General features: G+C 36.9%; 1 protein-coding gene across 1 annotated transcript in view; it reads left to right on the top strand.

Moving 5' to 3' along the window:
• PTPRN2 (protein tyrosine phosphatase receptor type N2) overlaps window positions 1-14381 on the top strand; it is a gene marked incomplete at both ends in the record, with an annotated part of 647832 nt that overhangs the window by 157149 nt on the left and 476302 nt on the right. Inside the window, one exon of the mRNA XM_082298956.1 lies at window positions 10278-10391. Coding sequence (XP_082155082.1) covers window positions 10278-10391 — 114 coding nt within the window. The remainder of the gene's footprint in view (window positions 1-10277; window positions 10392-14381) is intronic.

The following is a 14381-nucleotide window of genomic DNA, read 5'->3' as shown; positions in this document are numbered from 1 at the left end:
GGAGTGGAGGAAGCAACAACAAACAGAGTTAATATTTTCTGTGTGGTTTTGTTATTCCAATCAAGAATATGGCACTTCATAAGCAATGTAGTATCAGGAAGACATTTAGAAAGATACAGTTTGATGCTCATTAGTAAAATATTATGTCAGTGGGTTATTTTGCTGATTCTAAAGTCCTGGCTTTCAAGTTTTTTATTTTGCATCTTTGATGAATGGTTATTTCATCCTTTTGTAGCATGAATATTTTGTTCAAAATGATTTTTATTTATTCTATTTTCTTTTAAGTATATGTGCTGAGTATACAACTTCTGTACTTAACCAATCCAATTGAAGGATATTCTAAGGGTGTGAGCAGCTTTAATCCAGCCCCCAAACTCCAGTTAAAGAATGGCTTTTAATTGTATACAGTATTCTAAAAAGCCCATTACAACTTATAAGTATGTACAAATGTTAAGAATTTTATATGAGTTGTATGTATTCCGGGAGTAAAATAGGAAGCAATTTGGGGTTGTACATATCACATATATTGAGGAATCTCTGTACCCATTGCAAAAGCAAAAGAAGTCTTGCTTTTCAGATCCATTCTTATCGTAATTTCAGATATTGCAGGTCTTAAAAGTTGTTTTGAATAGTAGCACACAAAACTGAGGAGAATAAATACTTCTGAAACTGCTCCCAGCCCTGTTCTGATCTCTGTTCCCGTATCGTTCCATCTGTCTGCAGGCTTACTTAGAGAGACAAAAGATCATCTGCTGTGTTGAAGACTTCTGTGCTGGAAAAGGCACTTCACTGTAGGGCTTTTTCCAGCCCATAAATAATCTCCTTTGCTTCTCTCAATACCCTTTCCAAAATTTATCATTCATCTTCAGATTTGGACTCCAGAACTCTCTATTCCCATACTGACCTTACCAATGCTGCATACTGAATGATGTCAGCTCCTTGTTCCCACTTACTGCTGTTATGTTCATATGTCCTCAAACCTTCTTTGTGCTTTTGCCCTCACATCATCTCAGGCTGAACACTGGGGTTTGACTCAAGCAAGGAGGACTGTAACATCTCCTGCCCTTCACCTGTTGCCATTAGCAAAGCTGCAGGCAGTGCTCCAGGTCTCTCACACAGTGGGGGGAAAGCTGTGTCAGGACCTCTAATTAGTTGTAGCAGAAATAACTTTTCTGGCTGCAGCTTCTGATAGGTGGTCCAAGGTATGTAACATCGTATTTAGCTACTTCAAAGCACAGTTTGCTTGAAAACGGTCAGATTTTTTGTGTTCTTCAAACTGTTCAGCAGAAACTCTTGGCATCCTGATATTAAAGTTTGAGTGAGGTTCTTGGCTGTTCCAGTGTCCATGCCCAAACTGCCAGGGGCAGTTTGATGTGCTGTGACTTCTGTAGGCATAGTTCAGACTTGAGCAAGGTGTAGAGATTTCTCATATAGCTCTGAACAGTTTTAATCAGGCCACAGGCTGCAGCACTCTGAAGTGATTCATGTTTATAAGGTTTTCCCCTCCCCTCCCTAAAGAGCTGCATTTAAATTTTCTGCTGATATTTTCAGGTTCACATAACATAATTTTCTGTAATTTTTTTTAATAGTAGCTAGGGAACAAGATGGAGATCTTTATTGCTATAATTCCATGCATGTCTGAAGTCAGTTCCATTTAGGAATAAATTCAGTAACTCAGATTACAAAAGCAATCTGCTGTCTCAATAAATATTGTCCTGCAAAGATCTAGAAAGATTCTAGTTTGGCAAAGGACAGAAATAAACCCAGTTTGCTCTATTAGACACTGCAGCTGGTGAATATGAATGGAATGGTCATTAGTCATGTTTTCATGAGAATATTTTCTCCTGCAAACACATAATAACTCAAATATAAGCTCTTGGCACTTACACAGGATAAGTTAAAACTTTCACTACTTTGTTTTTAGTACAAAATTAAAATTAATGCAGAAATGCATTTTGCTGAACATATTTCCTTGCAGAGTTATTTTTGCCTTGGGAATACAGATGCAAGAGCAGCTACAGTCTGATCGCACAGTGAAGACATTGCCAGCACCAAAGTGGTTCTTGGCACCAACCAAAAATGAATGGGGATCCTTGAAGTGACTGAAGTACATCTCAGTGATACTTGGAAAATTAGTGTACATAAATAAGCATTAGTATATTTGCATCTCATTGATTCCATAAATAAATTCTTAGTCCCTCCAGTAACCTCTGTTCATAAATGCATATTGAGTAAAAAAAAGGAATTGTTCATGTTTCATCATTCCTTGTTGTTCTGGCTTAATTTTAAACAGTGCAAGCAATAGGATCCATTACTCATGATCCATTACTCTTCCAGGAGTGAAGTGAACAGCTCCAGAACGGTTTCTCCCTGCTTGAAACTTGTTCTGATTCAGAATGTTCATTTTTGTCTTTTCACTCCATTTCTCCCAATAATGTCATAAATAATTAATCAACCAGGTTGCATAAACGTTTAGTGTTTCGTGTAAAGAATCAGGTAATTCCATGCTTAAGGCTCTGTGTGACTGCCTCCTTTCTTTCATTTTTCTCTGAACTTCTCTAGTTTATTCATATCTTTCTGGTAATGATGTGGTCAGAATTTGATACAGTATTCTGTCTTTTTTCCAGGAAAAAAAAGCTTTTTCTAAATAGAGGGTGGCACATGGCTTAGATTTCTCAGTACTAAGATAGCAATGTATGCTATAAACCTACCTGTTAACCTTGCAGTCCAGTGGCTAAACATGTTAATGGAAGAGACAGCTTTATTGTAAGCCTATTAATACTTGATTTATCCTTGAATTTAAAGTATTTATCATCTTGGAGGAGGATTTATATGTTTAAATTTTTCCTGCCTTTTCTCTTTACTACCAGTATTGACCAGAAAAGGAGTTGCTGCTCAGAGGATTTTGATTGCAAGCTCTTTTTTCTTAGAAACACCTCAGCTAATACTGAAGCCATAGTTTTGCGTAGAAAAGCCTTCTCAACGTATTACAATTAGAAGTTCTTGGGCTTTTTTCTCAGAGATTTTCTGGATTTGCCTCTGATCAAAATTAGAGGCGATGGTTCCTGTGGCTTACAGACTGTCGTGGTTATCCGGATGTGGAAGATGTTGATTCAGTCACTGTTTTCTGATCCTTTATTATCCTCATCATGGAGCCAAAAACATAACTTTCATGCCACGTAGTTACCTAAGCTGTGGAAAGTTCAAGTTTGGTTCTCTAAGAAGTACCAAGTTATTGAAGCATTATTCAATTTGAACATTAGCTCTAGCAGCAAAATGTTAAGACTTGCTTTCTTTTCATCTCTACTTTTTCCTTTCCTTTAAGTCCCTCCTGCCCTCTCCTCCCAAGGCATGGCCATTATTTCGATGTTTGCAAGGCTGAAGTATGACCTGTTAAGGCTGAGCTTCATTTTTGTGCTCTGAATCACATAAAGTAGGCATTGAAATCTGGACCTCTCATTCTCTTAGCTGAATAACTTAGGGGCTTTTTGGAAGCAGGCAGCACTTCTTTCATGGCAAGCCTGCTCTCCTCTTGCTTTGTTAGCCTGTAACTCACTTTTTCACAGTCCTTTCCTTCCCTCCTTTTGCTGTACTGAGGATTTTTTAGTTACTTTCTCTACAATTTACATATTTCTGTTGTAACGTAGAAAAAAAATCTCCAAGTTTGCATAATGCTTTAGGACCGTACAATCCACCACTTAAATTAGCAGGTTAGCATAGAAATAGTTACTGAAATTATATTTCCCTTCTGTTGAAGATTATATACATATATATATATATACTTTTTTTTTTTTTTTTTTTTTTTTTTTTTTTTTTTAAGGAAGGACTGAGTCCTCCAGAACTTGCTCTCAGAATTACTCCTTGAGACAAGGGAACTGTAATACCCAGAGGAACTATTCATGCCTCAGAATGATTTGGAGCTTTGCAAATCCCAGCCCTATCACAGTATTTGCACAACAGCTAACCAATGCTGCTCTTAATGTTAGCTTTTATCTTTTAATAGGAGCACTTTCATAATCACTAACATCCTACCCTACATTGATTCTTTCAGGAAATACTGATTCTCTCAGCAGAAATATTCGAGGGGGTTAGGTTTGGGGATTTTTTTTAAAGTAGACCAGCTATCCATCTTTTTCCTTAAATATCTGTGTCCAGAAAGGTGAGAAGAGGCATTAAATCTTGTTAGAGTTCTTTTATAGGACTGTTAGGTGATCTGAATTGCAGCAGAATTTTTTTAAAGTTACCTTTGCCTTCCAAGAAGCAGTTTATTTAGTAGCTGAGGAAGAGTGAATTTACTGGACTGTTAGTCATCCACTGCATGGCAATTTTTTTTTTGGTTGGATAGAAACAATCGTGTTTAGAGTGTCCTACTTCATTGTTTTCTGCATTTTATAGTGTTTCTATTATGTTTACAAAATAAACCTACAAAAATATGCTCTGTGTTTTACTTGAAGTTGAGGATTTACTTCTATTGCATAATGTTTTGTGCCTCACAGAGTAGCAAAAGCACAATGCCCCCACAAACTCTTGTTAAACAGTCTACATGCACTTTCCTTACTTGTCTTTATAATGCTTTACTTCTAGAAACAAATATTGTGGCCTTTTATTTTAAAATTGTATTTCTTAATTTTAAATAGCTGCCTTAAAATCTTCCCCATGCCTGTGAGCCTTTAGGATAGGGAAGGGCAGTGTGGGTTGAGGGTGGCTGGAACTGCATAGTTCTGTATTGGGATGAAGCCAAATGGATCTGGAAGCAGTAAATTCAGGTGGTGAGCAGTCTGTGCTCCAGGACTGATCCCTGTCCACTAGATGCCACTATTACTGCTCCGAAATGGACATAACCGAGGACCACTGAGGAAAACAACCAAGGACTACGGAGATAAGAAAAATAAAATGACAAAAAGGTTTTAAAAGTTGAGCAGGGGGAGGTTGCTCCTCAGAAGGCTGCTGTCTGCAGAGCACTGCAGGGCTGCAGTGCAGCTCCCCCTGATTGCAAACAGCAGCTTTTCTGCTCAACCACTGCAGGATTTGCTGTTGGAAGCATTGGACTCACATTTTCAAAACATCATATGAGAAATGATGCTGCAGAAGCCACTGCTGCTCTATCTGTATGATCTCTACCCTACTTGCAAATTGAATATAAAAGTGTAGGTATAAATTATGAATTTTTTTTTAATAGATGGAATATTAAAAACATGTTGTTTGCTGAAGACCTTGCTTGTAAATGTTGAATGTGGATTTGTGAACTGTATCTTTTGAAATAAGCCTCCTGGCATACAACTTAATGTCCTCTTCAATGAAAAGTAACATTTAATCTTTCTTTTTAATTTTTGAAAAGGGGTTTTGAAAACACACTCCATACTATGGGAAACAGCAGGGAGAGAAGAGTAAAATACTGTAACAATCTCCTTCATACTTCCTAAACATTTAACATCTGTGACCTTGAAGTTCAGTATCATGAGACTTTTGAGATGCAAATATTGTGCTTACCATTGGAAAAGGATTTAATCTCTCCAGTAGGCAATTCAGGCTCTAATTGTGGGTTATAGCACCGACCTTTTTATTAGTCCTAGACTTTATAGCACCTTAAACCGCTGTCTGTGGGAGGCATGTGGTGTCCATATTCAGTGAGAAGAAAGGATTCTTTTCTTACACAAGGTTAAGTCGCTGAAGAATGATGCCCATTGAAAACTCTGCAGAAACATTATAGTAGGTTCTCTGGTTAAGTGCAAGAGCACAAATGATGCAATCCAAGGTGGCAGAATTTGCCATTTGACACACCACTGGGTCTGTGGACTTTCTTTTTTACATAACAGAGGAACAAAGCACAATGACTGCAGTATGGGGCAAAACGAGAGTTTTATACAAAGCTCTAATTTTTTAACAATTGTCAGGTAATTAGTACAAGGAAGCTGAAGCATTGGTTGGCCCATGTATGTGAGTACTGACACTGTCTGGAGAGCTGCTTCCTTTCTGGCTGCTGCAGGAAGTTTGAAGAGAAGAAGACCCAGGTGCTTCAAAGCATCTGCTCGAAGGCTCCTTTTCAAAGGTCACTTGTCAGTGCCATGTGAAAATTTCACTGCATGTAGATCTAAATAATTAATTACTGCACAGCACAATCTTTTAATTTACATATATCAAGCTTTCAGCTGCCTGCAGACAAACTTCAGTATCTCTATCAGTCTTCACACCTTTTCTCGGTAGCAAAAGACACTCAACAAGAACTCATTCTTTGTTTTGCTGGTATTATTTAAAACTGTGTCATGTCTTGGATACATCTTAGTTTCAGTCACCAGATTAGCCATACATAGGGATTCCAGGATGGGATATGTTTCTTTCACCAAGGACAGCTTATTATACACAGATTTTTTTTTTTTTTTTTTTTTTTTTTTTTTTTTGAGGAAACACTGCCTAAAAAGAATTTCTTGAATTAGCTGCCAACAAATAATGTTGCCTTCAAGGTGAAGGTTGTGACTTAGCACAAGTTTCCAAAGATTTTTTAGTACCTCTTAAGCACTTGATGCTTGTCTCCTTTACCAAGTGAACATACTGGCGCAATCAACTCTTCAAAACTATTTCAATCTATAGGTTTTTGTGGTCTCCTTTTACACAATTCAGTACCTGGATGTCAGTCATGAATATAATGTCGTACTTCCTCAGTAGTTAATGGAGGTCATAAATATGCACTAATTCATGACAAATGGGCAATAATAATGAATAATGATGGGTGTTTTCCATTTTCTTTTAAACCTCTCTCAACAGTCAGCCTTCCAGGACTTGTGTTTTGACTTGCTCATGGTTTAATCTATCAGTTGTAATTTTTTCACTAGAAAGTTGATAAATATTCAATGTAAATACATATACCATGCTCCAGGGCGTTGTCTCTAATAAAAGGCATCTATTTGAGATCTTTTTGTGCACCTGAGTTACAGTAAATTTGTGTCTTTTAATCTTAGCATCTAACTTTTTAATATATAAATATTTGTCAAAATTCAAGATTTTAAGTAAAAGCTTATAGAAGTTTGTGTTTGCGTTTCTTCTCAAATATTAAAGCTATCATCAAAATAGCCAAGTGGATAAAGAAGCACTTCACTATTTCCTTGGGTATATGGGTGTATAATTCTTCTGTTTTAATCTCTTCTTTGAAAACAAATGTAGCAGCTTTCTAAAAGCCAACATGAGCCTGCTGTTAATGCAGATTTTTCCAGTTCTAAGTATAACTTTTAAGATATTATTATGGAAATTTCTACTTTTTGCTGACAGCAAATGATAACACTTTAACAGCAAACATATGTCCATATTGATCAGTCTCAACCTTCTCTCATTCTGGGCTTGTGTAAAGTGCAGATGTCCTTTGCATGTTACGTTCCCTCTCCTAACACAACTTTAATGCAAGTTCAGTATGAACACACTCTCAGCAGATACAGGCATACAGAGCATGGTGTTATTAAAATATCACTCATTCTTTGAACGTCCTCTGCCCTGATACATTTACTGAAAATTCTGGGAGCTTTTCCTCTTTCTTTTTTACTTTATGCCCAGCTTTGGGCATTTCTCTCACTGTTTGAGGCCAACTGGGTGCATGACAGGGTGAAAGATGCACCAGGTACTGACTTGCTGTAAATACCACAGTAACTGGGATAGTTCATGGAAGACTAAGCTGGACATTTTAAATATTAGCTGTAATTTAAGTAAAAATGAGCTCTGTGCTGGACCTGAGCCATTTCTGACCCCACATCTGCCATTTAGGTTTCTTGAAAGAAAAAGAGGGGTGTCTTTGACAATTTTTTCATGGTAAAATGGCTCTCCTCTCCCTTGCCTTTTCTTCCCTTGAAATCTGTGTAATTGTATGCAAGTTTATTTTAAAAGACACCCTGAAAATTGAATGCCCAACCTCAATTAAATTTTTTAGGTCTTATAACTTGCCGCAGAAACCTTATTTTTAAAGAAAAAAAAATTTAAAAAGCCTAAATACACCCAAAACCAAACCAATCAACTCCAACCAAAAAAAAAGAAAGCCCTAAACAAACAGAAAAATCTGGGAAAATTCCTACTTTTTTAGAAAAAACAGGTGAACTATGAAATGTATTATTTGCACGACTCCAGTCCAGCAGTAATCCCCGGCACAAAGATCCTCTGTATTTTAAAGCTGGTATTTGCCAACCACTCCTTGGGGCATTCTGCTCTCGCTCCGCTCTCCTCGTGCTGCATTTAGCAGAGCCGAGCGCTATTTGTGGTTACAGCCTCTCCAAAGCTTATTATGCCCATATTTCAAGTACAAAAGCCAAAGTAACTTGCAGTTTCTCCCTAAGCAGTCTCAGTGTTTTTGGATAGATTGTATAATGCAGCTCGGGCTCATGTGCTAATTGTTAATTTTAGAATTTAAATGGGTTTTGTTCTATTCAAAGGAAGTAGGCTAAAGGTTTCTGAAAACTCAGAGTTTAGGAAAATGGTTTTGTCTCTTTTAGAGTTTGTGAGTGAATTAGCTTTTGCATCCATGGAGATATCCTTAAATGATACTTAATACAAAAATGGTTAATTTTTACTGAATGTGTATGCTTTTCTAGACTCTAAAATACGATTAGAATTATTTTTATCTCTAAAAAAAGTAATGGAATATTAGTTGTTTATATAAACATAGATTTTGTCCTAATTGTTTGTAGCCAGTAATGGTGGTATTCCAAAATAGAGCTGGCTGTTTCAGGTTATGTTTCATTTCGAAGAATCTTGTTCCTAAACACTGAAATGTTCTTCTGTTCCTTTCAGAATCAAAACCTTATTCCTGTTATCCATCCATTTATAAGTTGACTGATATTTATATACTTATTTTCAACTGCAACAGGTTTTTAAACAGAGATGAATATTTTAATCTGCTGTTAGGCTGCTTTTCCCATTACATGTCAAAAAACCAAACCATATCTGTCTATGTAGTTTCCAAATTAAACCTAGTTTCCAATAGCAAAATTAGATTCAGATGTAGGGTTTTAATTTGGATTAACTTAATTTGGCAGTTTTAAGTGACAGGAGGATTGGAAAGGCGAAGAAAGAAAAAGTTGGCTAATTTCAATGAGGTATTTGTGTTTAACAGTGAGGACTAATAATGCCCTTTTTCTACATCCTGGTTTGGTTTATTTTCTTTTATGCCATTATTTGTGTTTAGTGAACAGCTGGGCCAGTAGTTACCATTTGTAGTCTTTTAGCTCTGTGAAGTAGCACAGAAAGTAATGGACATTTGCAAATTAATGCTTATCCTTATTTTCTGCTCATCTGATGTAGTTCTCCTTTTGGAGCATAGATGTAATATCAGAGCAGAAGTAATTACTGTGTTAAAACTAGGATTGCAGTAGAATATTTTGCTAATTAAACTTGTTGCATTTAAATTGCTTCCTTTGGATCACTATATAGAAGAGAACTATTTTGAACAATAAATGAAACCACTCTCTTTCTCAGAGACCCAGAATTGCAGATGGTCAGATTGCATGTGAAGCACCTAGACTCTGAATTAGGCTTTTGTATGAAAGGGAGAAAGGTAATTTGAATGTTTGAACTCCCTGTTCCTCCCACACATATACAGGAAGCTTGCCTCAAAATGAACAATTCTCTAAATAAAGACTAATAAGAAGCTAAATTAATTAGAAGGTGTGATTTGAAAAGACATTGATGAGAAGAGTCTGTCATTTCAGACAAATGGAATGGAGCTAAATAAATTAGGCCACATTAATATCTCATTGTTCTGTGAGGAGCTTTCTTTTATTGCATTCATTAGAGGGTACTTCTTGAAATGAGCCTTTACTAGCCATTATGGATTCAGTTCTCATTTACCAATGCCTAACACGCAGCTCCTGCATTAAAAATGTTTCAGCAAATCCACATAGTTTCTGCAAATTAATATTTATATTTCTGGATGCTGCACTTTTCATCTGCAGCATAGTAGGCATTGAACATTAAGGTTTTCTCTCACTGAATTGTCAGTAAAGTGTTACATCTAAAGATTTGGGAAGCAGAAGTCTGAAAATACTTTAGAAAATAAACTGTATGCCTAACTCATACAATAGAATATTCCTCCAACTAATATTCTTCCCAGCATTTATTTATTTTGATAGAAAATATCCTGTCTCATGACTTCAGTGGTTCTTTGATAGCTTTTTAAAGTGTCTTTTAAAAGGTTCCTTCAGTATATAATTAGGATACATTGGAAATGCGCATCTCATCATGCCGTTCTTCCTCTCAGAAAACGAAATGTGTATTTTTCCTTTTCTTTTTTCTCTTTCCTGCAGATGGACTGTTTGGGAGATGTCAGCGAGTGCCAGTAATAGACATCTATAAATATGACATTTCAGCCCCTGTTCTGCAGCACCTGAGGATCATCCTGGAGCAGCTCTCACACAGAGGTACAGTCAAAACTCTAGAGTAGGGTTAGATGCACTGGGAGTAACAATTATTTGTGCTCTCTCTGAGGTGATGCCTCCCGAAATTTTTGAACATATTTGTGTTTCAGTCCTGCTGGTGCAGACTTTATAATAAAGTAAAAAGCCTTTGGACTCACTGAATCTGCCACGAGGACCTGGGGAAGCAATTCCAGGAGAGGAGCTTCCTCCCCATGTAGCATATGCCTGTGACTGACACTGTACTAGAAAATTTTAGCATCTATGAATCCTGGTGTCACATAAATAAATCAGGAGGAAAGAAAAAAGTTTGCCATGTGTACTTTTGCACCACAGCATGTTTTAGGGTGCATGGGCAGAAAACACAAAACTTCCATTTAGTTGGAAACAGATCTTAACTTTCTAGTGAATTCAGATAATAAAACTGCTCTGATTTCATTACCAGCTGCAGCTGGTCTGTTTCTTTTAATTTTTGTTCACCTTTCCAATGTTAATCTCTCTGCTCTTTCCAAAGCCAGAAAGGATTTTCTAGCTTTTGAATGGCATAACTTGAACTAACAAATCAAAACTTGGATAAAGTGAAAGCCAGTAAGGTGAACAAACCTTTTAGATACTAATACATGAAATAAACATCTCTTGTAGACAGCCACAGGACCTAGATATTTGTAATCCGAATTGTTCCAAGAATATTTCTGGAATGTTTAATTTTGCACTTGCATCATCTGTGTGGATGTTTGTACCTAAATACTTTCCAGTCACAATCTTGATGGCAAAGTAGTAATATTGTATTAGCATGATGCTAGTTTAATCATGAGAAAAAATTGGTTTCTCAGTAATTTGGGACTCTACTTGGAGACTGGACTTCTAGTTTGGACACCACTCATTTAGAGCATTTAAAAATTTTCCAGGGATTTATTTGCTGTCCAGCAGCCCATCCAAGTGAGACAAACTCAGCAAAACTTGATTGTAGTAGCTCCTGGCTGATTAACAGTAACATGTGAATAGTACTTGTGGCTCTTTTACTTGTCATTTTCTAGAGGCTAAGTAATGCAAGCAAAGTTATGAAAATACTCTGTTGTCAAGGCAACATTGTATGAGTGAAAAAACTTGTATCTGGGCTCTGTTTGAATATAGTGAGGAAGGCAGGAGGGGACACATTCATCACATTAAGTCACCTAAATTGATACCTAAAGGGATCATGCACACATGGACAGGCAGCAGTCATTTACATTGCCTGAATATAGGTCAGGTGTCCTATGTAAAGCTTTCTCCATGAGGATGTCAGAGGTAAGAGACCTGCAGGAAACTGATGTCCTTCTGAAGGGAACATGCAGAGGGGGATGGGATACCCCAGGCCATCTCAAAGGATCCTTACCTGCCTCCATCTCCCTGCTTACCACAAGATTTTGGTTAGTTCAATGGAATTGCTGTGACCTCCCCCTACTAAGTGCTCCTCTGATCAATAAACCAACCCTTCCTAGGACATTCCTAGGAGGTGGGTTTATCCACAACCCACCTCCTTGGATTTAACTTTTTTTGTTGCAGGAAACTGTAGTATGCTTCTTTTAAGAAAACTTGGACATTGAAATTTGGTCTTGTCTCATACATTTTTTTAGCAAGAAAATGACGAAGAACACACAGATTGAAACCATGTTGGAAAATAAAGGACTTTTGCTTTTGTCTGTTCTCCTAGTGACATTTACAGGTGCATACACAAATGTGTGTATTGGAACTGATAAAAAACTTTTGCAAACTGTTTTTGTGGCCTGTAGGTATCCCAGTAAAGAGAATCTTAAATATATCTATGAAACATAACAGAATGCTGGAATGCTCTTGCTCAAATCATTGATGTGATAAAATCACTTTTTTTTTTCTTTTTACTCTTAGTATCTTGCAAATTTTGTTTAGTGGGGACAGAAATACGGAAGGAGTAGAATCAATACTATGATATTGATGGATTACTAATATAAGGTTGCTCAGACAAGACTCTGCTGCCTGCTGGTGCTATTGGATGTAACACATCCAGCCCTTGGGTCATGTTTTCTGGCTGCAGTGGTCACTTGCATGGTTAATGTTGTTTTTCTGCACACGGTGTGCAAAATGGGATGACCATTTCTGCAGTAAATATAGGAAAAACATTGTCAAGACCACACAAATATTTCAGGCAACCATCAGAAAGGGTTTAATTTTTTTCAGAGGTCTTATTTCCTTTATTTATGTGATACGCCATTCTTGTCATCTCCAAAAGACTTCTGTCTAGCTCACCTTGGTGGTGCCCACCTTCCCTGGAAAGGATAGGGGACAGCATCTATTCTCTTCTTTTTGTAAACAGCAGGACAGTGTTCTCTTGAAAGACTGCATAGTAAGTCTCAGGATTCGTAAAAATTTCAGTAATGCCTATGCTTTATTAGATGTATATACAGTTAAGGATGAGATATTCTGAGGGCAATTAATTTGAGAGGTCTTCTAGGTTCTTATTTATTTATTTTCCTAATGTGATTTGGTTTGTCTGTTTTGTTTCCTTCCTGATGTCTCCCTGAAGAATTAATAAGATCTTCCTTTCCCTCCCCAACCCAGACAATAGTCTGTTGACATTTATTTTCATAGGATTAAAAAAAAAACCAAACCTGTATAAAACCTTGTCAAATGTACATTCTCTTTCATCCCTATTTGCTGATTGCATGTAAGTAAGTGGTGCCTATGTTTTAATCATGGTCCAAATAGAAGAGTGTGTGGTGAGATGTATAAAACAAAGAACAATGTGAAGTAAATAGCAAATAGGATTTGTGACTCTGCCAACTCAAAATGTTTACTACAATGAGGAAGAATAGAACAGAGGCTTAGATGAGTGACACACCTGATGATAATCTGTTTAATAAAGGACTTTGACTAAAATTGAATTCAGGTTTCATAATGATACAGTTTTTATGTCTTCTTTACACATTGAGTCTATCTTTGTCTACACTATCTACTGGTAGATTGATGATAGAAATGAATGCCTTGGAATATTAGATAGTTCCCTACAAAAAATGATCTGTTAGCATTCAAATACCCTTGCTCATGTCATTTGCACTCCCTCTGTCCTTGAGTCAGTCAAACCCTCATGAAGATTTTCTGAAGGTCCAGTGTTTATAAATGGGACTGTCTATATGAGGAAAACCCTTCCCACAGTTGCTGAAACATGACGAATCACTTTCTGAAGCTGGTGGTGCTATATATTATAATTTATAATAATTTGTGAGGAATTGAAACATTTCTCATTGTCTAATAAACAGGGCAGTCAAAAGGATGCTGTATGGATGGGACTGAATCAGTTGAAAAGGGATGTAAAGGAAGATTCAGCATAGAGGGGTGAATGAGTAGTGCCTGAAGGAAAGGGAAATACTCATCGCTGAGGTTGGTCTTCTGCATCCTCTTGTCCAGCTCAGAAGAAGATACTTTTTGGAGTATACAAGAATGACAAATGACATGTGTATTTCCTGGTTTGAGCTAAAATGCAGAAAATACTTTTTTTTTTACTTAAGTGCATTAAATTAATTATAAAATATTTTGTTTTCTTCTTATCCTGACAATAGTCAGGCAAAGTAAAGGCAAAGTATTCACTAAAATAAGACTCTTAACAAGATTGTGGAAACAGTTCCACATAGATTATTGACCTGTAAACTACAGCTCTGGAAAATGAGATAGGAGATCTAAGCATGGGACATTATAACTCAAGCATGAAGCATAAATAGTACTTGAAATAGCACCAGAAGCAATGATAAAGGAGAACAGTAGTATTTTTCTACTTGCATACTCCAAGAGGCATTTACATGTGTTTCATGGAGTGATTTCTCACCAGTGATTAGAATAGTACCATGATAAAGTGGTACTAAGTCTGTGAACATGCAGCTGCCACAGCAATGAGCATTCCCTGACAGGAGCTCAAAGGTGGAAGGTGAAGGACACACTTCCTTAAAAACATCAGAACAAGGGGATTTGCTCAGGGTCACAACA

The sequence above is a fragment of the Coloeus monedula genome (genome assembly GCF_965178545.1).
Source record: "Coloeus monedula genome assembly, chromosome: 1".
NCBI lineage: Eukaryota > Metazoa > Chordata > Aves > Passeriformes > Corvidae > Coloeus > Coloeus monedula.
This window is presented reverse-complemented; position numbering and strand designations above follow the sequence as displayed.